This window comes from Excalfactoria chinensis, unplaced genomic scaffold (genome assembly GCF_039878825.1).
Source record: "Excalfactoria chinensis isolate bCotChi1 unplaced genomic scaffold, bCotChi1.hap2 Scaffold_84, whole genome shotgun sequence".
Classification (NCBI taxonomy): domain Eukaryota; kingdom Metazoa; phylum Chordata; class Aves; order Galliformes; family Phasianidae; genus Excalfactoria; species Excalfactoria chinensis.
Genome location: NW_027315716.1, coordinates 72783 through 98810, shown reverse-complemented (window position 1 = coordinate 98810; position 26028 = coordinate 72783). Strand labels below are relative to the sequence as shown.

Genomic DNA, 26028 nt, shown 5'->3' with positions numbered 1-26028 from the left:
CTGGCACAAGCAGGTTAGGACCTGGGCAGCAGACACCCACACTGCTATCAGGCTCCCACCTGAGGGTAGCCTTCCATCCCTGTGAGATGGTTTTTACTTGGGCACCTGCATCTGCACTGTAGAACATGTGCTCAGCTTTGAAGTCTATGGAAGGGGGTGACTTTTTTCTGCAACACAGCCGTAGCCTAAAAATGAGCAAAATATAATAACCACATGAACTTTGTTCTTTAAGACTTTTGGTGTTCTCAAAATCATGCTATTCGCAAATAAAAGCACAGGTAAGAATATCAGTTTCCCAAAAGGGGAATGAGCTCTGGACATAAACAGAACAAACACATCTTGACACCGACGGACATATTGTACAGACAGAACGGCTACACTCCTGGGACGGGGACATGAAATGAAATGACTTTATGTAGTCAACTACAACTTTGTATTCACAGACAGTGAACAACTGGACATTGCATTTCACCATGCTGGAGTGGACAAGCTGTTCTCACACACCGTATACTCAGACCTTTCTACTATCACAGTGTTGCTCATCTTGCTCTTCCCTGCTTGCCTTGCTGTCCCAGCACCTTGCTGGCTTGGAGATGTGTAAGAAACATTCCTTGGAGACAGGAACTACAAGATAGACAGTGCTCTCCAGTCTCACCTTCAACTTGACAGCATTTCCCTCTGGAAAGATCATTTTGTATGTCCTTTCCGACCTTGTGATTCTATAACTCTGTGAAAGGGCACAGTGGGAATAGCACAGTATCTCCTGGCTGCAGGGATGCTCCTGGGCTCTAAGGGCCCCCTTAACACCCAAAGCCCCTGCAAAAGGCTTGGGAGTGTCTGGCACACTGCATCCTTATGGTTGCTCTCCCAGGACAAAGAGGTGGCTTGGTTGATGATAGTACTGTGGCCAGCGGGGTGGAAGTCTGGGGAAGCCAGAGCTCCCTACTGATCTTGTATGCCACCAGGTCTCTGCCACCTTCCCCAATGTTGACAAAGCTCCATCTCGTTCCGTTGGTGTAAAGCTTGTAGCCTGCATGGATCTGGAAAACCGGTGGGTCTGCAAAGGGCAGAAGGCTATGTGAGCATGGGGACATGGGGATGGCTGGGGAGGTGTGGGCACGATGGGCATCACGACCACGTGAGTTGCCAAGGGAGAAGGGCTGAGCAGTGCAGGGTGGCAGCTTAAACACTTTGTCCCCCAGAATGTCCCCCTGCAATATGTTCCTTCGTGTTTCCCCTTCCCTGATCCATGCCAGGTGATTCCCACAGCCCTGTTAAGTTTGGGAGCAGCTCCCACATGTCCTCCATATGTAGGGTAAGAGGGCAGAAACCCCACAACACATTGCAGTGCTCCACTGAACCACAAGCCTCAGGAGACAGAGCGTTTCCCAACACCCTTTGGAGGCTGTTGGCCCCTGCCAAAAGACCCCACAACCCATCACTTTTTGGAGGCTGTCAGACCCCCGGGAGGTCCCACAAACTCTGTGCTCATGGGGTTGGGTTGTTTGGTCTGCAGCTGTCCCTCCTACTCACAGTCCAGCCCTGCCTTTGTGGCCATCTCATGCATGAACCGAATTGCATTGCGCATGCCGACCATGGAGAAGGACAGAATCTTCTTCATTTCACTCTCAGATGTGACCTCTTGGACCCACGGCCAGCAGATGTTTATGTTCCAGGTGTGGGGGTCCAGCACTATTATGGGTAAATCTGCCAGCGTAGCCACCCCACTCAGTTCTGTGGAGCTGATGTTGTCCAAGATCATTGTGAAGAAGAGCTGGAAAAACTGTTTCTTCGGAGGGAAAGCATGAGGCTGCAGGAAAGAGGGGGAGGTGAATGGGGGATGTACTTTGAACCACACACAGCAAACCCCAAGCCCAGGTGACCATTTCTGTCACAGGACACGCAGGGTGTCCTGGCAAAAAGCTCATCCATGTGATTCCCAATCTAGAGGCAAGTGGGCACGGACAGGGGTGCCTTTGGGTGCTGTGAGGCTGGGGACAGCCCCTCGATGCTGGAGACCATCCCCATCACATAGGAAAATGTCTCTTAGCCATTCCACCCCTCTCCCCCCAATCTGCTATAGGGTCCCAAGATGGAGGCTGGGGTGAGCTGGGGCTCCCACTTACTTTCTGCTTCTGCCCATGTCTCGTGGAGAAGGAAAAGGAAGAGGCAGTGGGGCCACATGGTGCCCACAGCGAAGGCAGCGCAGAGGGGATGGTGGGAAGAGGAAGCACTGTGGGGCCCCAAAGGCCACGCTCCACCAATGGGGCTGATGCCAGCGAGGTTTCTGGGAGGGTCTAAGCTGGGGGCTAGAGAAGCGTAGGAGGGAACGAGGCTGAACTTGTTTTCTTTTGGGTCACCGTGCAGCAACTGCAGCCCTTGACTGGTGGCAGAGGGTGGGGATGCTTGTGCACAATGTGCAGCACACTGGGGTGCTGCAGCATGTGATGGGTGCTGGGCATGGGGATACGGGGTGATCAGGAACCCCCACCTCCCCCTACCCCTCCTAGCCAGCAACCCCAGGCACGAACAGATGTGTTTCTCTTCCCCTTTCCCATGGGCCCCACACTGGTGCAAAAGCAGAACCAGAACACAGCAGAGGGGAAGTGACGTCCTCCTTTGTACAAGAGCAGAGCTGGGGTAGGTGGTCTCAGAGCTGTCCCCTCCTGAGCACAGCTGGTGTCCCTGAGGGGTTGAGGTGCTTCTGCCCACTCAGACCCCGGTGGCACTGAGGTGACCCCAGGATGTGGGGTTACGACTTCCCAGGTAAAGGCTGAGCCCTGGTGGCTTTCAGATGCTCCCACGGTGTGTGTACCCCCAGAGCATCGCTTCTCCTCACTCCCCCGAGCCTTTCCCTCGAGCCCCCTCCCTCTGCACTCCCCTTCCCCAGCTCCGTTCTGCCCGGAGGCGCAGAGGCGCTGTCGGGATCCTCTGCTTCCAGAGCTGGAATCGTTCAAGGGCACGGATGGGTTCCTCCCACGGCTGAAATCGGGGTGCTGCCCCCATCGCCGGGGAGCACGTCGCCCCCACAGCACGGTTATGCCCACAAAGGAAGGAGGATTTCCACACAAGCTGGGTAACCTGTGGGTCAAATTATCCGGTAATTCCGTGCTCCATTCGCTTCAAACCTGCCTGGTCTCGCTCACACCCGCACCTCCGTGCTGAGCACGGCAACGTTTGAGCATCTCTTTGGGAGCACAGCGGAGCTCAGCGCTGCTCAGCGCTTCCAGCGCCGTCGGTGGGTGTCGCTGGAGGGAGGGTCTGGGTACAAATATCTCCGGAAAAGGGTTAATAAAGGCGGTGGTTGGGCGATAAAATGCAGAAGGTGCCGACGGGAGGTCGCGGCTCGCTGCTCTTGGGCAGGTGGGTACTTTTATTAGGGCTGGGGGAGCTGCCACGAGCAGTGGGGGGGCTCTCACACGGTTCAGCTCTGAGAAGCGCTCAGATGTGCCCCCTCCCCTCACCTGCCGTTCCGCTGCCGCAGCCCCCGTATTGCCCCGCGCTGGTCCCGCTCCGCGTTGCGCTCCGGCGCTCCGCCAGTGGGACGCTGCGCTCCTCGTCCACCCGCTGCCGCTTCCTACAACGAGAGTGGGCGCTGCGGGGAGGGTCGGGGGGGCTCTGAAAGGAGCGGCGGGGCAGGCGGTGGTCTCACCTGTATCTCCGTACCAACAGTGCGGCGATGGCGGCCGCGACCAGCAGCAGGACGACCCCGATCCCCGCACTCAGTCCCCTCTTGGAGTGCTCTGAGAACAAACAGCCCGTCAGCTCTCCTGCTCCTCATGCCGAGGGAACAAGGCTCGGGAGCCGCATCCCCGAGGGGGACAACCTACCCCAGGGGACGAGGAGGCTGCGGTCACCCAGGCTCCGGTGCTGCACGCGGCAGGCGTAGCTGTGCCCGTCCCGGGGTGACACCAGCAGGGTGCTGCGGAGCTGGTAGGTGAGGTCAGCGTTGGGTAACACCGTGCTCGTGTTCATTGCTGGACTCGGGGGCAGCTCCCGGCCGTCCCGCAGCCAGGTGACAGCGATGGGCCGCGGGTAGAAGCTGGTGACACGGCAAACCAGCAGGAGCTGCTCTGGGCCGGCCGTGCGGGCAAAGACCACGGCGGTGGGGGGCACTGAGGGATGGATATGAGGGGACTGCAGTGCAGCACCGCTCAGCCCCCCCACACACACATCGGGAGCTGATGTGGCAATGTTGGGGTCAGCTCACCTTGTCTTTCCAGATCTGCTTTCCCAGCCTGGATGAAAAGCCTCAGAATATCCACACAGGTGTAATTGAGGAGCACTTGGATCACCTCATTGAGAGTGCTGGCGTTGGCCATCAGCCGCTCAGCTGTGGCTGACAACTGGTTATGTTGCATTGGCTCCCAAGTGCCTGTATCCAGGCAGAAGCGGATGAAATTCTGGCCCTCGTAAGCAATGTCAAAGAAGGTCCTGATGGTCCTGTTGGACTGGAGCTCACAGCCTATGGAGGACTGGAAGACAAAAGGGTCTGGGGGCAAGGGGTAGAGTGATGGAGTTGATATGTATCACCTTTATGATACGTATCATATGAGCAGGCACTCAGCTTCGTGGCTGCTTAAGGTCTGAGTGCTGTCCCCATGCAAAAAGAGCCCTCTGGCTCTCGTATCCAGTGTCAAAAAAGGGTCCTGATGGTCCAAAATGAATGTTTGTGTCCTCCCTCCATGCAGGATGAAGGCATGTTGTCCCAGCACTGTCATCCCCTCAGTGCCATGGGGAAAATCTATGAGTCCCCAAGGGGCTGCTGGGCTCCGGGGAACGGACCCGGTGCTGCTCCAATGTCTCCCTGCTCCCCATCCCCCCTCCAGGCCCAACCTGTTCCTTCTGGGCTGTCCCCTGCCATGGTGGTGACACGGGGACAGCCCATGCAGGGCTGCTGGGGCCGATCCCTGGCACCCAGTGACACTGAGTCAGCCCCAGGGGAATGAGCACAGAGCATCACTTCCCTTCTCTGGAACTACTCCACAGAGAAGTGGTGATGCCAAAGTGTCCCTGATAGCCCAAATCTGGCACCTGTGGTCTGATTTCCTGCAAGGCCCATCGAGGTGGTGGCCAGCCCTGGAACTGTCCCTCTGTCCCTCCCATCAGGGCTACTAAAGTCTGGAAGGACAGTAGAGTGCAGCCAGTGGGCTGGCAAAGGGGTTGCCTTAGCATGGCTGCTGAGGGTGCCCAAAGTTGCCTCAGGTGACCACAGGTCCCCAGTCTGCCCAGCAGACACACACCATTTATCACAGTCAGCCACAATGTGACCGTTTGTCCTTATTATATCGAAGCTTGGTCCCCAGAGTCCCCTCATGTCCCAGAAGGAACCTTGGAAATGGGGTGGGGAATGGACACATACAGGGCGTCGTGGCGTACATCTGCACCAGCCTGTTGAAGTCCCTCACGTATGACTTGATGGAGCTTTCAATGACCTCCCAGTCTCCTTTTGGCAAAGATGGGCGCAGCCAGGGTCGGTAGTAGTGGATATTCCCAGTGTTGATGTCCAGAGATCCCATTTCCACGTCCCCCAAGAGCCCCACTCCTCCCACAAGCACGGAGGTGCTGTTTTGGAAGGTGGCAAAATGGAGAAGCTTGAGTGTATAGGAGCCTGCAGGAGATAGGAAGAGAGATGGGGGTTGTGCCCCCAGCTTTGTCACCCCTGATGGCTCCTTGGGACCCCCCATAGCTTGCCACCACCTCAGCTCCATCTCCTGTCCCCCATCTTGACCACAATCCCCATAAGGGCTTATTTGTGAGGTGAGAAGAATGGGTTAAGGTTAGCCACTTACCCTCTGGCTCTGCCCAGGTCCCAGGGAAGAAGAAGAGGAGGAGGAGGAGGATGGCATGGAGCTGCATGGTGTCTGTATGGTGCAGCTCCACACGGATGCAGTGGGATGATGAAGGGGCTGCTCACTTCTCAAGGCAGATCTTGCCTCGCTGGTTGGCACTGGTTGGCTCCAGCAGCCAATAGGGTCGGTGTTGAGGTTTTGGGGAGGTCCCTGAGGTGCCCTCTGCAAGGAGTTGGGCTGAGGCATTCAGGCTATGGGTCTGGAAGGATTCTTTCTGGCCTGTGGTTGAACTTGGGGGGGTACCATATAGGGATGGCACAAGGGGGTCACTTCCTCTTCTAAGTCTGTCCCAGGAGCCATCCTGCATTCTTCGCTTCTTCTGCTTGTTGCACACTTCCTTGTAAAGTAGACTTGACTTGGATTATTTAGCAATAGTCGCGTGTAAGTAAATGGATGTTATCCTGAGGTTTTATCCACGTAAACTCTTGGATTTCTACCGAGCATTTTCAGAAACCAAAAGAGCAATCAGATATGGCGACAAAGGAATTGTGACCCGAGTAGAGATTTAATACAGCTCTGGGCTCTGCTTTGTTTTACCTTTCGTCACTTAGAATGTGTCCTTAAGGACTGAGAGATTTTTTTAAGATAGTTTTGTCTTTCCTATTCAGTAGCATATTTGGCTACTGATGTACTGGGAAGTTCAGTAGTAGCTGCAGTGCTGCAGCAACATCATCACCTCTTGACAGCAGTGTTATTAGAGCCGGCTTGTGACCGTCCTCTGCCTACTGTGAGCAAATTCATCACTTAAGCTATTCTTCTAACTCAAGTGTGGCTGGACTGTTTTTCCTTGCCTGGAGTCTGCTCACGTGCCAGTGGGACTCAGACTGCTGTTCAGGGGATGTCAAACTGTGGCACCAATCCAGGGCGTAGCTTTGCTTTGTTTTCCTCACAGTCTTGCTAATTTCAGCAAAAGAACCGTCTGCCCAAAGTTGCTGGAGATTTGCTTGTGCCCTCTGAGGAGTTCTGATCTTTTTCTGTGTAACACATCTAACTTTTCAAACTATGTTCACACTGTGGTTCTTCACTTGCTTTGCAGAAGACAAGACCACCTGGGATTGCACTGATTCAACTTAGATTCCCGTTTGCAGACTGATGTTTCCTGTCGGGTGTGTTAATGGACGTTATCCTCAGTGTTATTCTTCCACGATGCTGTCAGTTTTCTCTGGAGACTTCTTTGGTGTCTCAGGAAGAGGTACAAAATAACTGGGTTTTGAAAATGATGGTACTTATCATTTTTGGTGATGAACTGATGATGCAGTATTAGCATTATCAGTTCTCGGAGGACTTGAAAGTTTGTACATGGATTCCAGACTGTTTGTGTTTATATGCTCTACTGAACAAGGCCATGAGCTTGGATAAGCAGCACTGGATGGTAAAATACTGTACTGAAATTCATTGTCGAAATGTCCTTGTATTGTAATTTCCAAGACTCAGGTAACTGTAACAATATCTCCGTAAGTCAAATACTGGCATCCTGCCGGGAGCTCCATCTTTCTTCCTCTGGGCTCAAAGTCCTCTGGGGAAATGCCACTCCTCCCCTCCCTTCTGAGAGCCACAGTGCCCAAAGAAGGCAGGCCACAGGACCAGAAGGTGAACTCTTGAACTGCCACCGCTCTGCATGATGTTCTGATGTGGGATATCTACAAAACATCCCCAAACCACAACAGGTAGCACGGAGCTGCAGTGGGGAATGCCCTCCACACACGGCCCTGTCGGTGCACGATGCTGCAGGCACGCTCCTTGCCATCTGCACACACGTGGGCCGGCTTTGCACTGCCGGGCACATCATCTGGCCTGGGCACTGCAGGTACCCACACATGATGGGGTGCAGACACGGCAAGGCCAACCCTGGCTGATTGTGCATCTCATTCCCGCTTGGCGTGGGAAGAGGGACTTCAGTGGGACACAATTGCTCCAAAGGAGTTTGGGGGCTCGGTTACAAATGTTGCCCTGACCTGTTGGCCTTGTCTGTCACCAGTTGCAGTGGTTACAAAGCACACGGAGGATACATCGCGCTGTGTAAGCTGAATAAAACACGGGATCACACAAAGTACAAACGTCTGAGTTACAACAGCACACATCACCAACTTGTCACAGACACTAGCCCGTGGTTCTGCAGGAGTGGTGACACAAACGTTACAGACCATTACTGATGTCAACATCTTCCTTTCCCACCCTTTTCTTTCCTGCACACGAAGCAGCAAGCTGCAGGCCATCAGAGGGCTTGCAGTGACATCAGACGGTGGCTGCGGTCATCTGAAGGCTTTTCTGGTTGTTGGAGGGCTCCACTGGTTGTCAGAGATGTTCACTGACCATCAGAAGGCTTCATTGATTGAGTTGGGATGTCACCGGTCATCAGAGGGCTTCATTGGTCAGTGGAAGATGGGAGGTGTCCATGGGAGGGGATATGCAGCCCTTGTTCTGGGTGATGGGTAGGGGGTTGGGGCACTGAGGCACGCGGCCTAAAGCAGACCCAAAGGAGTGACAAGTGGCTGCAATAAGAGAGGGGCTAAAAGTAGGGTGTTGTGGTCACACTGTGTCCATGCAGAGGCGGATCAAAGGGTGAAGGCTTTGGGAGGAAATGTACGGAGGAACTGAGAGAGAGCAGAGGGAGGGTACTGGGGTTGATGGCAGCATGAGGAGCTCCATCCTTTAGGACTTTGGAGCGGATGATGAGAGAGGGAGGGGAAGCCCACAGGGGTGCAGGACATGGTGTGCATGGCATGGAGCTGGGGAGGCCTCCCAGAACTGTGAGGTGGCCAGTCCCTGCTGAGCATGAGAACAAGGACACGGACACAGAGAGTGTAGGTTTGCTGAGGGATTTATTGATCATCAGAGGGTGTCGCTGATCATCGGGGTCTTCACTGCTCACCAGAGGGCAGCACTGGTCATCAGAGGATGTCAGAGCGCTGCACTGGCAAGGAGGAGCCTTGTCCCTGCAGGGTTTGTCCCCAAGGACTCGGGGCAGGAGAAGGACTGGCAGCAGCCAAGAGACCCGGGGCAGGACGTGGGTCCCCTGGGGACAGAAGCCACATCCCCTGTACTACCTGCATGGTGACTCTGGGCCATCCAATAGGGCACTCTGAGCCTGCCCCATCCAGATCCGTTTCTCTGCACAGCCCCATAGAGTGCAAAGGAAGGGCTGGAAGTGACAGTGCCCAGGTCCCCCTGGAACAGGCCACGGACAGTCCCCTCCATGCCATCCATTAATTCCCAGCCCCTGATGCCCGGTCCTCAGGGCTGCGGAGACACCCAGGGTCCCCCAAGTGCCCTGTGGTGCAGGGACCCATTGTGAGCACTAGAACAACGTGGCCAAGTCACGGTCATGTCGCCTGCTCAGCCCCAACTGCCCCCCATTGCCTTCTTCCCCTTCCTGTTGCCCACCCATGGCAAGAGGGAGCCCAACAGAGGCTTTGGAACACCAGGGGTGTCCCCAAGGCCCAGGGGAACTGAGAGAACAGCAACACATTCCAGCCCCATCCTCACCCCAGGGTCAGCCCTCAACACACAGGGCCAGGAGAGGGAGAAAGCAGAGATGGGTCAGCAGTGCCAGGCGGGGCAGGCAGCAGTGCCAGCATCATAATGGGCAGCTGGCCATGATGTCACCGCGTTGCCGTGGTGGCGTTTGTGACACGGCCAACCCAAAGGGGGGTATAGGCAGAGCACGGAGGTGGGTCCTGCATCCTGAAGGAGCATCTGGTACAGAGCAGACGCATCTGAAGGATGAGCTCCAGCATGGCTGTCGCCAACAAGGAGCAACATGGGATGAGCGAGGACGGCCCCATGGTGGGCCGTGCCTCCAGACAAATACGCAGCGAGACTGAAGGTACACGGGCCCACAGCCACCATGGGAGCGGTGCTGCAGCCAGTCTTGGGATGGAGATGGCACTTTCCATCTGCCACCTCCATCCTGCCCAGCAGTGGGAGGGGTGCCGGGAAGGGGCAGATGCAGAGTGTGACCAGCTTTTCCTTTCATCTCCAGAGCGAGTTGCCGTCTGGGATGCGGTGGCCACCTTCATACACGAGCATCTCCTGGTGCACAAGGTGCGTTTGTTGGCTGTCTGGTTCCTCCTCGCCCTGTCTGGCTCAGCCTGGACTTCCTCTGAGTCTTGCCCTGCACACACAGCAGGAAACTCACCCTGTGTTTCGCTGCTGAGCTGCGTTCGGGAGGGAGGGCGAGGGGAAGGTGCAGCCCCAATGCTGTCCCCGCTGCGCTGGCTTGTGCCTCTTGAACAGCAGGAGGGGGCTCCTGAGCTCTGTCCCCGCACAGGACCAGCTCCAGCTCTTCCTCCAGCCAGCCCTTAACTCTTCTACCCTTTCTTCCTCCTCCACTCGCAGGGGGTCTGGATTCCCACCTTCGGCTCCTTTGACACCGTCTCCAAGGAGATCGTGACGGAGGACAGGACCGTGACTCTGTGCTGGCCCGTGTTTCACCTGGCCAGCAACCTCAGAGCTAGGCACCACCTCAAGTCCCGCAGGGAGTCCCTGCCAGGTAGGATGAGGGGGGATTAAAGCTCTGCTGGCTTTGTGGACGGGGCAAAGAGGGCCACCACATCCCATCTCAGAAGCAGACCTCCCACCAGAGGAGCCCATGCAAACGCGGGGCTGATCTGGATGATGTCCCTTAGAAGGTGGAACAGCAACCGTATCATCAACCCCGTCCCTGGTATTTTTTCAGCCCACAGGAAGCTGGAGCTCCTGAAGTGCAGCCAGGTGGCCGCAGACGCCTCTGTGAGCCGGCAGACAGCGCAGACCTGCATCCAAAGCACCGTGTCGCTGCTCTCCGGCTGCCTGCAGAATGGGGAGAACGTTGCCGTTGTCCTGAAGGGCGTCGGAGTGCTCCTCATTGACGGGCTGAGCTTCGAAATGAAGTTCTATTACGACTTCCTCGAGAAGCTGTCGGGGAAAGAGAACTTCAGGAGAGCCGTCCGCAAGGTGAGCCGTAGGTTTCTCCATAGGCCGGGCAGTGCCGTGAGCCTCACTCAGCCCGCACACGGCCCACCAGGACCTGGGCAGCTGCTCGAGCCGTGCAGGTGCTGCGGTGCTGTCAGCTCTCCCTGCCTCGGGCTCCTCGTGTCCCCAGTGCCTCAGCCATGACCAGGACATCTCACAACCTCCCTGTTCCTCCCCTGCAGGCCCCCTCGCTGCTGGACATGGGGGTGTCCCGTGCAACACCGCTGGCTTCCCTGGTGTTCTCTGGCTGCCTTGTCGTATTACCCAAGTGAGTATTTTTCTGCTGCTTGATGCAGCTGCTCAGCTCTCATTCTGTAGCACTTGTGCCTTGTGTCCGTCAGTGTCCTGCCCAGCAGGACGTGCCAAACAATCACAGAACAATTGGATCAGGAAGGAACCCCAAAAGAGCACCCGGTCCCACTGTCCTGCGGGGAACAGGGACACCTACCTCCAAATGAGGTTGCTCTGAGCCTGGTCCAGCCAGGCCTTGAATGCCAGTCCCGGCACCCAGCATCTCTCTGGGCAAGACATCCCAGTGCCTCACCACCCTCCAGCCAAAACCTTCCTCCCATCCAAAGCCAGTCTTCCCTCTTTCCGCCTGAAACTGTTTCCCCTCCTCCTATCCCAAGTGACCCTGCTAATGGCTTTAGAAAGCCTTCATGCAGCACGAAAACGTGCCTGTGAGCAGACGAGCAGAGAGAGAGCAGCAAGGATTGCTGTTGCACTGCATCACACCGCTCACTGCCTTCTCCTCGCTTACAGGTTTCAAATGGAGTTGGTACCCAAAGTGCTGCCCCTGATACACCACAAGTCCTCCGGGAGCACCTCTGGGGCACAGAAGCCAAGAAAAGATGAGACGTTGCCACCTCTTTCCAAGGGCAAGAAAGGTAAAGTGGCTTCCAGGTCCTTCCCCTTAGGTTATGGTTGGCCTGTCCAAAAGGAAGGTGCTGGGTGTGACGTACCCCCATCCCTGGCTATGGCAGGAGGATGTGGGGATCTCAGGCCCTGCTCTTCCTCAGTGGAAGGTGCTGCAGAGCTGAACTGTAGAGAGGAGGAGTGGGGACAGAGATGGATTCAGGGGGGGTTCTGGGAACAGGCCTGAGTGCTGCTTGTGAGCGAGCCAAAGGCTTGACGGCGAATCTCCTCTTCCTTCCCAACTGCAGTGAGATTTGATAGCACTCCAACCTACATTCGACGCCTGAGCTCTGCAGGTGTTGACGGAGAGCTGTTCCGAAGGATAAGGAGCAAACTGCAGAAGGAGAGCATTGCCAACAGGTGAGGATGGAGGTGTATGTATGTGCATGGGGGTGAGCCAACAGGAGCCCTTTCCCTAACACCAAAGGGTCGCTGCTTGTTAGTGGCCGCCCGAGAGTGCTGGGATGGGGACTCCAGGATCCCCCCAGCTCACAGGGCTGGCCCCTCTGCACATCTGCGGAGAGCCCCGGGGCAGCCGCTCAGCTGTCTGTGGGGAAGGCTGCATTACAGCCCAGGCTCCTGGCTCAGCCTTGAGGGATGTGGCCCCAAAGCCATCAGCCACTCATGCAGACCCCTCCCACTCTGTCCTTTCAGACTTCTGCCACCCATCCGGGCAGTGCCTGCAGACCTGGGCCGAACAAGGTGCGTCAAGTTCCTCGGTGAAGAAGGAGGAGCAGAGCAAGCCCAGCGTGAGGGTGCGCTGCCCAAGCGGCAAGAAGCCAAGGCCTCACGCCGCCACTCGGCCTTGAAGAAGACAACAGCTTGCATCCAAGAGCCGCCATCTTTCTTCAGCCTGCCCTTGCAGACCCCACGCAAACCATCCATGCTGGCGTTTCTGGCCTGCGACTCGGTGGAATATCACAGGGAGAGGCTTAGGAAGATCAGGAAAGAGCGGGAGCAAGCCAAGGAAATGGCAGCAGCAACATCTGGTGGTGAGACCAGCCTGCCTGAGGTGTCCTCCCACAACAAATCTGGATTGCTGCCACCCATACGGGAAGAAGCGGGGTCTCCCATTGAAAAGATGGCAGCAGCAACATCTCGTGTCGAGCCCAGCCAGCCCGAGGAGCCATCAGTTGTCAGAGCTCAATTGCTGCCGCCCATAAAGGATGCAACAGGGTCTCCCACTGAAGAGATGGCAGCAGTAACATCTTGTGTCGAGACCAGCCTACCCAAGGAGTCATCCACCATGGGAGCCAGATTGCTGCCACCCATAAGGAACAAAACGGGGTCTCCCAGGTGTCAGGCTCCAAAGACCAAAGCCCCACCCCTCAGGAGGGGCACACCCTACCCACGTTGATGCGGGCATGGAGTGCCCAGGACAGACAGAGAACCACCTGAGGCTGCAAAACAGAAGTGTGAATCCCATCTGCATCACATCTAATACTAGACCAGGCTGCCCAGGGCCCCATCCATCCCGGCCTTGAACATCTCCAGGGATGGGACATCTACAGCCTCTAAGCGTCTGGTTCCACCATCTCTCCACTCTCTCTGGACAGAACGTCTCCCTGATATCCAATCTGAACCTTCCCTCCCTCAACCCAAAACCACTTCCCCGTGTCCTGCCGTTATCTACCCTTGGAAAGAGCTGACTCCCCTCCTGTTTGTAAACTCCCCTTCTGTACTAGAAAGCTGCAATGAAGTCAGCCTGCAGCCTTCTCTTCTCCAGGCCACACAAGGAGATGTAGAGTGAAATGCAGAGGGGCGAAACAGCCAATAAAACCTCATCACGGGCTTTATAAACCCTAATAAACCCTATCCCTTATAAACCTCAGCAATGTCTGTGCGAGTGTCATTGTGTCTTGTTAAGGCAGCCCATGCAGGGAGCGTGGCAAGAGCCAAGACCAAGGTACCGGCCCCGGGGCACAAAGGATGTCAGCGGGTGCCATTTTTTATCTGGATCAATCTGCCCGTGACAGGGGTGGGGGAAGAGGGGCAGTAGGGCTGTGGGGCCCCCGACAAATGGGAAGGGAATAGGGAAAGGGGTAGGGAGATGGGAGCTGGGCACAAGGAAACAAAGAGAGCAGCAGCAACGATCTAAGGAGGAAAACTTCTTTCACTAGCTGTGATCAGGGAATGCAAGGTAACCCAGGCCCCACAGGCCAAACAGCCGGCTTCTAGCCTGGCAGGGAGCCTCAGACAGGATGGGTTTTGGCCTGTCAGGGACCTCGGCCTGCAGGCTTTTGGCCTGGAAGGGCTTCCCCGGCCTGCAGGCCTTTGACCTGGCAGTGCCCCCCAGACCAGACAGCTGGCTTTTAGCCTGGCAGGGCCCCCCTAACCGGATTACCAGCTTCAGGCCTGACAAGGTAGCCCCCAACTTTGTGTCTGGCTTTTGGCCTCACAGGCCCAGCGGGTCAGTCAGCCATTTTGTTGCCAGGCAGTGAGCCCCAGGCAGGCTGGATGTTGGCCTGGTAGGAATCCCCAAGCCGGCCAGCCAGCTTTTGGCCTTGCCAGTGTTTGCTGGCCGGCGGCAGGCTCTTGGCCTGGCAGGGCTTCCCTAGTCGGCCTTTGGTGCCCTGCAACTATCTGACCAGATGGCTTTCACCCGAGGGCCTTCCTTGCCAGCTGGCTTTTGGCCTGGCTGGGACCCCATGTGCCAGCAGGCCGGCTATTGGCCTGGCAGGGCCCACTCAAGCCACCCGGCTGGCATTTGACCTGGTATGGTGCCTTGGGACAGCTGGGTTTTGGCCTAGCAGGGACCCCACAGGCCAGCCAGCTGGTTCTATCCCGGCAGGGACTCCTGGGTCTGCCAGCTGGGTTTTGGCCATGCAGGGCTTCCCTGTCTGGACGGCCAGCTTTCATCAGAGATTCCAGATCTTTCTCAAGGGCTGAGCCCAGCCTGTCTCCAGAGCCCCAAGACACAGCATCCAGGCAGCCACTTCTGGCCTGGGGCTCACTCCAACTTCTCGGACAAAGGGCACAGAAGATCAGGCCCAGAAGGGCCCGCCCAGCCAGCCTGCCGCCTTTTGGCCTGGCAGGTTTGGGGCCTGGCAGGGCTTCCCTGGCTCCGCCGGGTTTTTGTCTGGCAGGGCCCTCTGTGCCGGCTGCTTGGCTTCTGGCGTGGCAGGGCACCCCGGTTCCTGTTCAGCTTTTGGCCTGGCAGGGTTCCCCTGGGTCCCCCAGCTCACAGGGCTGGCCCCTCTCCACATCAGCAGAGAGCCCCGGGGCAGCCGCTCAGCTGTCTGTGGGGAAGGCTGCATTACAGCCCAGGCTCCTGGCTCAGCCTTGAGGGATGCGGCCCCAAAGCCATCAGCCACTCAGGCGGACCCCTCCCGCTCTGTCCTTTCAGACTTCTGCCACCCATCCGGGCAGTGCCTGCAGCCCCAGAGCTGCAGGTCAGCGGCAGCTCTGTTCTACCCCCCCATCTCTCATTAATCAGCTGCTCATCCGGCCCGCGCCGGCCTCTCCTTGCTCAGAGGCTCATGCGGACCTCCCCTGGGTTCTCATTGGTTAGCGGCATTGCCGACGCGTGTCGCCGTCTCATTGGTCGGCGACAGCGCCAACGGCTCTGATTGGCTTAGGCTCCATGTTGAGGCGGGAACGGCCGCCATCATGCGGCTCGGGGCCGCCCGGCTCTCCCCTCATTTGGCTGCAGCCGCTGCTTGCCAGAGCTGTGCGGGCAGCACCGAGACGGAACCGCGGCACGACGGGAGCGGTGCTGAGGATGGCGGCGCCGGAGCTGTGCGGGAGAACGGCTCCGGGCCGGGGAGAGGAAGCGGTGCCCGGCGGGGCTGAGGTGGGATGTGGGTGTAGGGGGCAGTGGGGGAGGAGTGGGGGGGAAGGGAAAGGTGAGGGGGGTGTGGGGTAATGTGGGGCTGTGGGGGGTCTGTAGGGTAACGTGGGGGTATGGAGTAATATGGGGCTATGCCAGGGGGGTATAGGGTAATACAGGGCTGTGGGTGGCAGTGGGATGGACATAGGGGTGAATAGTGGGGGATATAGTGGGGTTGTAGTGGGCTGTGTGGGGATACCAAGGGATGTGAGGAAATGGGTGGCTGTGAGCGCAATGTAGGGTCTGCCGGTGGCTGTAGGGGAATATGGGGATATCAGTAGCTGAAGGGGAAATATAGAAATGTGTGAAGAGGGCTATTGGGAGAGAACTGGGGCTATAGGGAGCACCGGTCGGGGCTGTAGAGGGATATAGGGCTGTGCGGGGCTTATAGGAGGATATGGGGCTGTAGGGTGCTAGGGGGACTGCGGGGGTAGATGTAGGAGTATATGGGGCTATGGGGCGCTTCACAGTGGCCATAGGAGGGTTATGGGGTTCTAGAAAGTTGTGTGGAACTTTTGAAGTGGTATAGGAGGATATGGGACATCGGGAGCTCTGGGGAGGATATAGGGGACTGTGGAGGGGATAGAGGGGTGATGCTGGGCTGTGGGGGGCTACAGGGGATCATGGGGCTATAGGGAGCTTGGGGGCTGGGGTGTTATATAAGGCTGTGGGGGAGGTTCTAAGTGGGGCCTGTAGGGTGCTCTGGGTGGGCTTTAGGAGGGTTATGGGGGTATGTGTCCCTAGGAGGCTGTGGGTGGGCAGTAGGAGGATTCTAGTGGGATACAGGGTTATAGGGGATATATGGGGCTTTAGAGTGGGTTTTAGGGGCATGTGGGGCTAGAAAGACCTCCCTAGCTTTCCCCTTCTATTTCTCCCTCACTTTCCCCCTTCCATAGCAGGGTGGGTGAAATGCTAGTCCCGAAATTTAAATCAGAATTGGAATTGTATTGGACTATATATGACTGTTTTTATGGGAAAACAAGGGGTATGAGGGCCATAAATATAAGGGCGAAACAGCCTGAAAACAGTGGGGTGATAAGATGTCCACAGGGCAGCTGGAACCAGTTTCGGGGGTGCCCCTTTTGCAGGGTTGAACATTTACAGCAAGGAAGATGACGAGCCTTCATTCCAGCCCGTAATGTTTCTGCCCTTTCTTTCTCTTCCACTCACAGGGGGTCTGGATTCCCACCTTCGGCTCCTTTGACACCATCTCCAAGGAGATCAGGACTGAGGACAGGACCGTGACTCTGTGCTGGCCTGTGTTTGGCCTGACTCTCAACCTCATGTCCTGCAGGGAGTCCCTGCCAGGTAGGATGGGGGATTAAAAGCTCTGCTGGCTTCATAGACCGGGCAAACTTGGCCACCGCCTTCCTTCTCAGATGCAGACCTCCCCCTCAGAGGAGCCCGTCCAAACGCGGGGCCGATCTGGATGATCTTAGAAGCAGTTCTAGGGAAGCAGCTGTGGAACAGCAACCGTGTCATCAACCCCATCCCTGGTATTTTTTCAGCCCACAGGAAGGTGGAGGCCCTGAAGTGCAGCCAGGTGGCCGCAGCTGCTTCTGTGAGCCGGCAGACAGCGCAGACCTGCATCCAAAGCACCGTGTTGCTGCTCTCCGGCTGCCTGCAGAATGGGGAGAATGTTGCCGTTGTCCTGAAGGGCGTCGGAGTGCTCCTCATTGACGGGCTGAGCTTCGAAATGAAGTTCTATTACGACTTCCTCGAGAAGCTGTCAGGGAAAGAGAACTTCAGGAGAGCACTTCAGAACTGGGCTCCTGCCATGTCATGGCAGGTAGCATGCTGCTGTGCCAGTGTAACAATGGGCAGCTGCCAACACAGGCCACATTGTCACCGCGTTGCCGTGGCGACGTCTGATACACGGCCACCCTGGAGGGGGTGAAGGCGGAGCACAGCAGTGGGTCCTGCATCCTGAAGGAGCATCTGGCACAGAGCAGATGCATTTGATTGGTGGGCTCTGGCATGGCCGACACCAACAAGGAGCAACCCGTCGGCACGAGGCAGAACACAGCAAGGATGGCCCTGCAGCGGGGTGCGCCTCCAGCCTTATGGACACCAAAGGTACGCGGGTCCACAGCCAGCACAGGAGCGGTGCTGCAGCCCATCTTGGTGCTCAGCAGGAGAGGCCCGGCACGGGGACCACCTTGGGGCTGTCTACGTGTGGGGCTGGGGATGGAGGGAAGGTGAGGGGGGTGTGGGGGGACTGCAGGGTAACATGGGGGTATAGAGTAATATGGGGCTATGCCAGGGGGGGTATAGGGTAATACGGAGCTGTGGGTGGCAGTGGGATGGACATAGGGGTGAATAGTGGGGGATATAGTGGGGTTGTAGTGGGCTGTGTGGGGATACCAAGGGATGTGAGGAAATGGGTGGCTGTGAGCGCAATGTGGGGTCTGCCGGTGGCTGTAGGGGGATATGGGGATATCAGTAGCTGAAGGGGGAATATAGAAATGTGTGAAGAGGGCTATTGGGAGAGAACTGGGGCTATAGGGAGCACCGGTCGGGGCTGTAGAGGGATATAGGGCTGTGCGGGGCTTATAGGAGGATATGGGGCTGTAGGATGCTAGGGGGACTGCAGGGGTAGATGTAGGAGTATATGGGGCTATGGGGCGCTTCACAGTGGCCATAGGAGGGTTATGGGGTTCTAGAAAGTTTTGTGGAACTATTGAAGTGGTATAGGAGGATATGGGACAGCGGGAGCTCTGGGGAGGATATAGAGGACTGTGGAGGGGATAGAGGGGTGATGCTGGGCTGTGGGGGATCATGGGGCTATAGGGAGCTTGGGGGCTGGGGTGTTATATAAGGCTGTGGGGGAGGTTCTAAGTGGGACCTGTAGGGTGCTCTGGGTGGGCTTTAGGAGTTTTATGGGGGTATGTGTCCCTAGGAGGCTGTGGGTGGGCAGTAGGAGGATTCTAGTGGGATACAGGGTTATAGGGGATATATGGGGCTTTAGAGTGGGTTTTAGGGGCATGTGGGGCTAGAAGGACCTCCCTAGCTTTCCCCTTCTATTTCTCCCTCACTTTCCCCCTTCCATAGCAGGGTGGGTGAAATGCTAGTCCCGAAATTTAAATCAGAATTGGAATTGTATTGGACTATATATGACTGTTTTTATGGGAAAACAAGGGGTATGAGGGCCATAAATATAAGGGCGAAACAGCCCGAAAACAGTGGGGTGATAAGATGTCCACAGGGCAGCTGGAACCAGTTTCGGGGGTGCCCCTTTTGCAGGGTTGAACATTTACAGCAAGGAAGATGACGAGCCTTCATTCCAGCCCGTAATGTTTCTGCCCTTTCTTTCTCTTCCACTCGCAGGGGGTCTGGATTCCCACCTTCGGCTCCTTTGACACCATCTCCAAGGAGATCAGGACTGAGGACAGGACCGTGACTCTGTGCTGGCCTGTGTTTGGCCTGACTCTCAACCTCATGTCCTGCAGGGAGTCCCTGCCAGGTAGGATGGGGGATTAAAAGCTCTGCTGGCTTCATAGACCGGGCATACTTGGCCACCGCCTTCCTTCTCAGATGCAGACCTCCCCCTCAGAGGAGCCCGTCCAAACGCGGGGCCGATCTGGATGATGTCCCTTAGAAGCAGTTCTAGGGAAGCAGCTGTGGAACAGCAACCGTGTCATCAACCCCGTCCCTGGTATTTTTTCAGCCCACAGGAAGTTGGAGGCCCTGAAGAGCAGCCAGGTGGCCGCAGCTGCTTCTGTGAGCTGGCAGAGAGCGCAGGCTTGTATCCAGAACACTGTGTCGCTGCTCCACCGCCACCACCTCTGGTGTGGTGCTGCTGGCACACAAGAGGTCCGGGACTGGGCGGTGCCAACCACCAAGGGGCAGAACTGGGCTCCTGCCATGTCATGGCAGGTAGCATGCTGCTGTGCCAGTGTAACAATGGGCAGCTGCCAGCACAGGCCACATTGTCACCGCGTTGCCGTGGCAACGTCTGATACACGGCCACCCTGGAGGGGGTGAAGGCGGAGCACAGCAGTGGGTCCTGCATCCTGAAGGAGCATCTGGCACAGAGCAGATGCATTTGATTGGTGGGCTCCGGCATGGCCGGCGCCAACAAGGAGCAACCCGTCGGCACGAGGCAGAACACAGTGAGCAAGGATGGCCCTGCAGCGGGGTGCGCCTCCAGCCTTATGGACACCAAAGGTACGCGGGTCCACAGCCAGCACAGGAGCGGTGCTGCAGCCCATCTTGGTGCTCAGCAGGAGAGGCCCGGCACGGGGACCACCTTGGGGCTGTCTACGTGTGGGGCTGGGGATGGAGGGAAGGTGAGGGGGGTGTGGGGGGACTGCAGGGTAACATGGGGGTATAGAGTAATATGGGGCTATGCCAGGGGGGGTATAGGGTAATACGGAGCTGTGGGTGGCAGTGGGATGGACATAGGGGTGAATAGTGGGGGATATAGTGGGGTTGTAGTGGGCTGTGTGGGGATACCAAGGGATGTGAGGAAATGGGTGGCTGTGAGCGCAATGTGGGGTCTGCCGGTGGCTGTAGGGGGATATGGGGATATCAGTAGCTGAAGGGGGAATATAGAAATGTGTGAAGAGGGCTATTGGGAGAGAACTGGGGCTATAGGGAGCACCGGTCGGGGCTGTAGAGGGATATAGGGCTGTGCGGGGCTTATAGGAGGATATGGGGCTGTAGGATGCTAGGGGGACTGCAGGGGTAGATGTAGGAGTATATGGGGCTATGGGGCGCTTCACAGTGGCCATAGGAGGGTTATGGGGTTCTAGAAAGTTTTGTGGAACTATTGAAGTGGTATAGGAGGATATGGGACAGCGGGAGCTCTGGGGAGGATATAGGGGACTGTGGAGGGGATAGAGGGGTGATGCTGGGCTGTGGGGGATCATGGGGCTATAGGGAGCTTGGGGGCTGGGGTGTTATATAAGGCTGTGGGGGACGTTCTAAGTGGGACCTGTAGGGTGCTCTGGGTGGGCTTTAGGAGGGTCATGGGGGTATGTGTCCCTAGGAGGGACAGTAGGAAGATTCTAGTGGGATACAAGGGTAAAGGGGTGTATGGGGCCATAGGGTGATATGGGGCTATAGAATAGGCTACAGGGGCATGTGGGACTAGAAGGTTCTCCCTCGCTTCCCCTTTCCCTTTTCCCCTCCCTTCCCCCTTCCATAGCAGGGTGGGTGAAATGCTAGTCCCGAAATTTAAATCAGAATTGGAATTGTATTGGACTAGAATATGACTGTTTTGTGGTCTTGGATCTGAACTGCGTTTTCTCCTGGGGCTTCAGGTCCAGGTACTGTTTAATAATGACGTTGGAGAAGGTTTCAGCATCCAGTCTCCTGCTCAGGAAGAAAGAAGGAAGTTTCTGGAGGACTTGCTGACAAGTGGAGCTGCTGCTGAACCTCCCCTTCCAAGAAAGCAGCAGGTGAGGCCGTGGTGCATCTCAGCCTTTCCTCAGCGCAAGGTAGCAGCGATTCAGGCTGTGCTTTGCGCTGCTCCTCCAGCAGCACTTGTGCTTCTATCTGAGCAGCAGGCGGCCGCCAACGTTGTCTGCTGGCTGCGTGCTGGGCAGGCACGGGAAGCACTGCCTGCAGCAGCACCAGCTGCCCTGCTTTGGTTCAGAGCTGTCAGACCTCTGTGCGTCTTTGCTCCCCCTCCAGCCGGTTGTGAAGAGCCCTTCCATTGTGGAGAGGGCTGCGGCTTGAGTTGAGCATCTCCTGGTGTGTCACACAGATCCAGGGCTTTCAAGAAGCCGCTGCTTTCAAGTGCTTCAGATGGTGAATGTTCCTAGACAGAGCGCTTGTCTCCTCCAAGCTCTGAAGCCAAGGTTTGTTCTGCAGGTCCCGCTGATGGCACAGGCATCAAACAGCCCAGAGCTCATGGCTGGGGAGAGACTGCGTATTGCTTTGTGAAGGGAGAGCTGGAGGAGGGCTTTGAGCAGCACTGCGCAGGGATGCAAGCAGCTGGTAAGAGAAGAGGTGTGTGTGCTGAGAGCAAGGGCTGTACGGCTCATGTCTGGGTGCTGACATGGAATGCAGGCAGAGCTCTTTGCAACTAAGTGTTGGCTTCAGTTTAGCTCCTCCTTTCCTCTCTCCCTTTGAGCAACCTCTGTTACCATTCTGCTGAGAATGGCTAAAGCTGCACCCATGGCTGGCATCAAGACTAACTTGATCAAGCCATAGGAGAGCTCCAAACAACAAGCAGCAGAAAATTGTTGCATGTTCTAGGGGAATATGCAGACATCACACGTGACAGGTTATGCATAGATTACTGAATTGTTTGGAGATAAATCTATCCCCCTTTTTGCTGCATTCTTTCCTCTTTTCCTCCTTTCCAACCTCACTAAAGGAAATTCTCATCTCTGCTGCACCTTCTGTCCCACCAGGACCTCTCACTGCCTGGACAAACGTTTTCATAACACTTCTGGGCATGTGACATTTCCATAACTGACCAATCCTGACTGCACAGCAGTTCCCATTCACACGTGTTATTCCGTCAATTAAAAACAAAACGAGAGAAAAACTACCAATCTGAACAGCCAGCAGGACCAAGCTGAGCTCTGCTGTGTGATCTAACTAAGAGCTCGGTCCATCTGCAGGTGTCAGCAGTGTGAGCTACGACTTCTTACTGGTTGGGGTGCGAGGCCGAGAAGGCGTGGAGGACGTGGCTCCAGGCCAGCCAGGAGATGTCACAGCACGGATGGCATCACCCGGAGCCTGTGTGCTGTCACAATGCGCTGCCATGACTACGCCGGGCCCTCCCCAAGGACAGCCGGCCACTGGCTCCAGGCACCTCATTTGTGAGCTGTGCTGCCCGCAGCCGCTCGCCGTGCCCTGTGCCTGAGAGCAGCCCCAGCAGCAGAGCAGCTCAGCCTCATCGCGCTCGTCCTCCAAGGCTCAGAGAGGTGAGGGAGAGCTCCTGCACACTTCAGGCTGCAGAGCCCAGCTGCAGGATGCGGGCTTGGCTGCAGTGTGTGTGAGGGGCGTGTAGCACAGGACTGGCAGTGAGCAGGAGAAATTGCTGCCGGCCCTTCCTGCTCAGGAACCCCCGTCAGGAACTGCTCTGCTCTTGCCTTTAGGTTTGGAGGCACATGCCTGCCAGCATGGACGGAGCCTGGGTGGGGACCTGGAGACCCCATCGCCCACGTGGCCTCATCTCGGCCCAGTTCCCCAGCCCCGGGCCCCAGTACTCCATCCCGGGGACAACAGGTACAGCGACCGTCCCCAGGGCTGGTCAGAGGGGCAGAGCAGCTCCCCAGCCTTGCCCCGTTCTGGCAGAGCCTCCTGGCTCTCTGGTGCAGCTGCAAGCCAGGCCTGGCCGAGGAAGGCCAATGCTGCTGGCGCTGCTCCTTGTGACCCAAGGACAAAGGGGCCCGCCTCTGGTCTGGGTCCAAAGGAGCTCAAAACATGCAGCTGCACAGGGGTGTGCTCTCTTCTGCTTTTCCTCCTAGGTTACGTGGGCCACAGCCCCACCAAAAACCGTGCCCCCGCCTACACCTTTAGAGGGACCAAACGGCCTGCGGCAGAGAGCTGTGGGCCAGGTCCCTGCTACTTTGTGGAGCCGGCCATCACTAGGAATGGCAAGTACGTGGTTCCAGGCACCCACCTCCGGGGACGACCCACGACAAAGACCACCGTCACCCCCGGACCGAGTGAGTAGCACTGCTGCAGCACTTCTCCCAGACAACACGAGCACGCAGCACGTTTGCCCAGGGTCAGCTCACGCCCTGATGGAGCTGTAGGTCTTTTTTGAGAGAGCATGAGCTGCTCTGAGCAGCGATAAATGCCCTCGGAGAAGGACAGCTGCCCAGCACCATGGGCCCAGGGCACAAGGCACTATGTCTGAAAAGTACAAGGAGCAGGGGGCTGACAGGGGGGACAGCAAGGCAGGACATAGTGGCGGGGCACAGAGAAGTGTCCCCGCGTGCTGCCTGTGTTCCCCAGCAATTCTGCAGCTCTTCAGAGGACCCTTTCTGGCTGCAGAAGGAGACCAGCCCTTCACAGCTTTCTTCCTCCTCTGTCCCAGGTGACTACCGCACCGAAGCTGCCAACAGGCACGTCTTCAAGTGCCCACCGGTGCAGTCCATGGCCTTCCGGCGGGAGCCCCTCCGGACAGACCGCCCTCCAGGTACGTGACCCTGGCAAAGGCAGACCCTTCAGCCTGAGCATCCTCCAGGGACGGGCTGCTGCTCAGCACCAGCAGAGGGCCTACTGCATGGCCTGTGCGGCAAGATGCGGCGCTGGGCCACAAGCTTTCTTACATGACCACCACCTCTCGGCCAGCAGCGTCTCCAGCTGCTCATGCTCGAAGCTGCTGGCACTGGCCCTGTGTCAGAGGAGAGGCAGGAACTGGCAGAGGGGCAAGATGTCCCTCCACTTCCCACCAGCCGGCTGGGCAGGCTGCCCCTCGCTGCTGCTTCCATCTCCTCCATCCCCTCACGCACACACTCTCTGCTGCTCCTCCTGCAGGTCCTGGCACTTACACGCTGCCCAGGCTGATGGGGCCCAACACAGCCTACACATCGGCCAGCCCCTGCTACTCCATGAGGGGAAGGAGCCAGCGCGGTCGCTTTGACGAGGACCTTGCCAAGGTGAGCTCCGCTGCTCCTCTTTTCCATGTTAGCGTCCGAACCTGGGCTGCTCTCCCTGAGCCACAGGGGCTTCCAACCCTGCTGCAACTTTGCTTAATGCAGCCTTCCAGGGAAAGAGAGAGCCTTGAATGTGACCCCAGCCCCGTGTGGCCATGCCTCTCTTGCAGACTCCAGGTCCTGCGGCGCTCCCCAAAGTGGCTGTGGATGTGTACAAGACCAGGGCGCCCGCATACACGATGCCAGCCCGACCAAAACATGGAGAGGGCAAAGCAGTGAAGCCCGGGCCAGCAGACTACAGCGTAGGCCGGGTAAGGCAGCTGCTCAGCTCTTCCCCTCTGCTTCACAAGCACAGCCTTCATGCCTCTCCCCCTTTCCCTGAGGCTTCATCCAGCCAAACAGCTTCTGGCTGCAGGAACCAAGTGCAGGACAGCAGGCCTGCTCCTTGCCCTCGTGCCACCTCCAAGTAGAGGAAGTGAGGAACAGCGCAGCACGCAGCTTTTCCTCCCTCTGCTCCTATTACCTTTAATGGGCCGTGCTGGTCCTTCACAAGCTCTTTGGGGGAATGCAGCTCAGAGGGGCTCCAAGCAGCACACCCCCAGCATAGGAGAGTTAGCTGTGAGGTCCCAGGTGCACAGCCAGCCCTCTTTGAGACAGGAGGGGCACATAAGAGCACATGTAAGGCCAGCACACCTCCCTGAGCCAGCTCTGCTCTAGCAGGGAGCTGCACCGGCTCTGCACTGGGACTGTCTGGGATTGGGAGGGGTGCAGGACAGCAGGGAGCAAGGGCAGCAAAGAAGGGCCCTTGCTGATCTGCCTTTCCTTTCTGCCCTTCCAGGTGACGCTGATCAAGCCCCAGGCGCCTGCCTCCACTTTTGGGATCCGACATTCCCTCTACACAACCCCTCTCATCGTGGAATAAGACAGCAAAGTCTGGAAGGCCGTGGTTGCTTTCCTGGAACGGGAGGGGAGGAGAAGAAAGAGCAGCCAACTGCCGGTTTCCTTCTGATTCCATTTCCCTTCATCCAGTTGGGCTTTTGCCCATTATACTGTTAATGTCAGTGTTAGGAGTAAGTCATTAATAAATTAATTTAGTACCTTTATGTATACCTTCTTGTTACTCTGTTTTCCTCACTGCTGCACACAGGAATGCGCTGCCGCTCCCTGAAGCCTTTCTAACATCAGCGCACTGCAAACGGCTGACGCTTGCTTTATCAGTCATTTGCATTACATTATTTGCAGGCTTCTCATTAAGAGACTTGCAAACGAGACCAGAACCCATTTATTCCCATTTCACGGGTTGGCTTCTCTTCACCACACATCACATGCACAAGAATAGATTGCTCTTGCAAGGAATCACGTTCCTACACACCCCAGCATCCTGCTGAGCAAGAGCATCATCCACATACATTCCCTCATCTCTGTTACCCTGCAAAGGTACAAGGACAGAAGACAAAGCTCACCACAGCATCTACTGGAAGCAACCCTTGAGAATTCCCCACTCAGAAACAGCTGCAGGAGATGGCTAATGGAGTCCTTCAAAGGGAATACTAGCTTACAAACACAGTGACACATCTCAAATGTGCTTTGGGCTTCCTTCTGAAAGAAGCAGCAGCCCACTTTACTGGGACATTTAGAAAAGAGCCCATGGCATTCATGCACACCCAGAGTCAGAATCCCCTCCCTGCAGAAGATGGGTTTGAGGAGCAGGCCATGAGACACGCAGGGTGAGAAAAAGCCAGCCTGGAGCTCCTCACCAATGAGCACAGAGCTGCGCCCACAAGAAGATTCAATCCCTTCTCCCCTCTCCCTTTCGCTTGGCTCACTGTTGCAAGTGACACAAGGACACTTGGAAAAATGGAAGATGCGTTGGATACGATGTCATCCTCAAGGGAGCAGCCATACTCTCGCAAGA

The 26028-nt window shown here is 56.8% G+C and overlaps 3 protein-coding genes and 1 pseudogene across 3 annotated transcripts; 3 read left to right on the top strand and 1 right to left on the bottom strand.

Annotated features, from left to right (window-relative positions):
- Positions 1-228: 228 nt before the first annotated feature.
- LOC140265309 (antigen-presenting glycoprotein CD1d-like) lies at positions 229-6078 on the bottom strand. The gene is made up of 7 exons (XM_072361234.1): positions 5793-6078; positions 5363-5611; positions 4211-4492; positions 3831-4115; positions 3653-3743; positions 3465-3577; positions 229-1810 (listed from the first exon to the last, which is right to left on the bottom strand). Exons 1-7 carry the CDS (start codon positions 5857-5859, stop codon positions 1629-1631), a joined length of 1269 nt encoding a protein of 422 aa, XP_072217335.1. The 5' UTR covers positions 5860-6078; the 3' UTR covers positions 229-1628.
- Positions 6079-9491: 3413 nt separating this feature from the next.
- LOC140265294 (uncharacterized) lies at positions 9492-13724 on the top strand. Its single transcript, XM_072361203.1, has 7 exons — positions 9492-9896; positions 10191-10344; positions 10531-10787; positions 10988-11073; positions 11568-11901; positions 12031-12080; positions 12375-13724. Exons 1-7 carry the CDS (start codon positions 9576-9578, stop codon positions 13075-13077), a joined length of 1905 nt encoding a protein of 634 aa, XP_072217304.1. The 5' UTR covers positions 9492-9575; the 3' UTR covers positions 13078-13724.
- A 396-nt stretch (positions 13725-14120) lies between these two features.
- Positions 14121-21231, top strand: LOC140265293 (uncharacterized). The gene is made up of 7 exons (XM_072361202.1): positions 14121-15513; positions 16722-16857; positions 17058-17338; positions 18877-19012; positions 19217-19425; positions 20814-20951; positions 21187-21231. Exons 1-7 carry the CDS (start codon positions 15304-15306, stop codon positions 21229-21231), a joined length of 1155 nt encoding a protein of 384 aa, XP_072217303.1. The 5' UTR covers positions 14121-15303.
- An 889-nt stretch (positions 21232-22120) lies between these two features.
- Positions 22121-25050, top strand: LOC140265327 (ciliary microtubule associated protein 1A-like; annotated as a pseudogene).
- Positions 25051-26028: the final 978 nt, after the last annotated feature.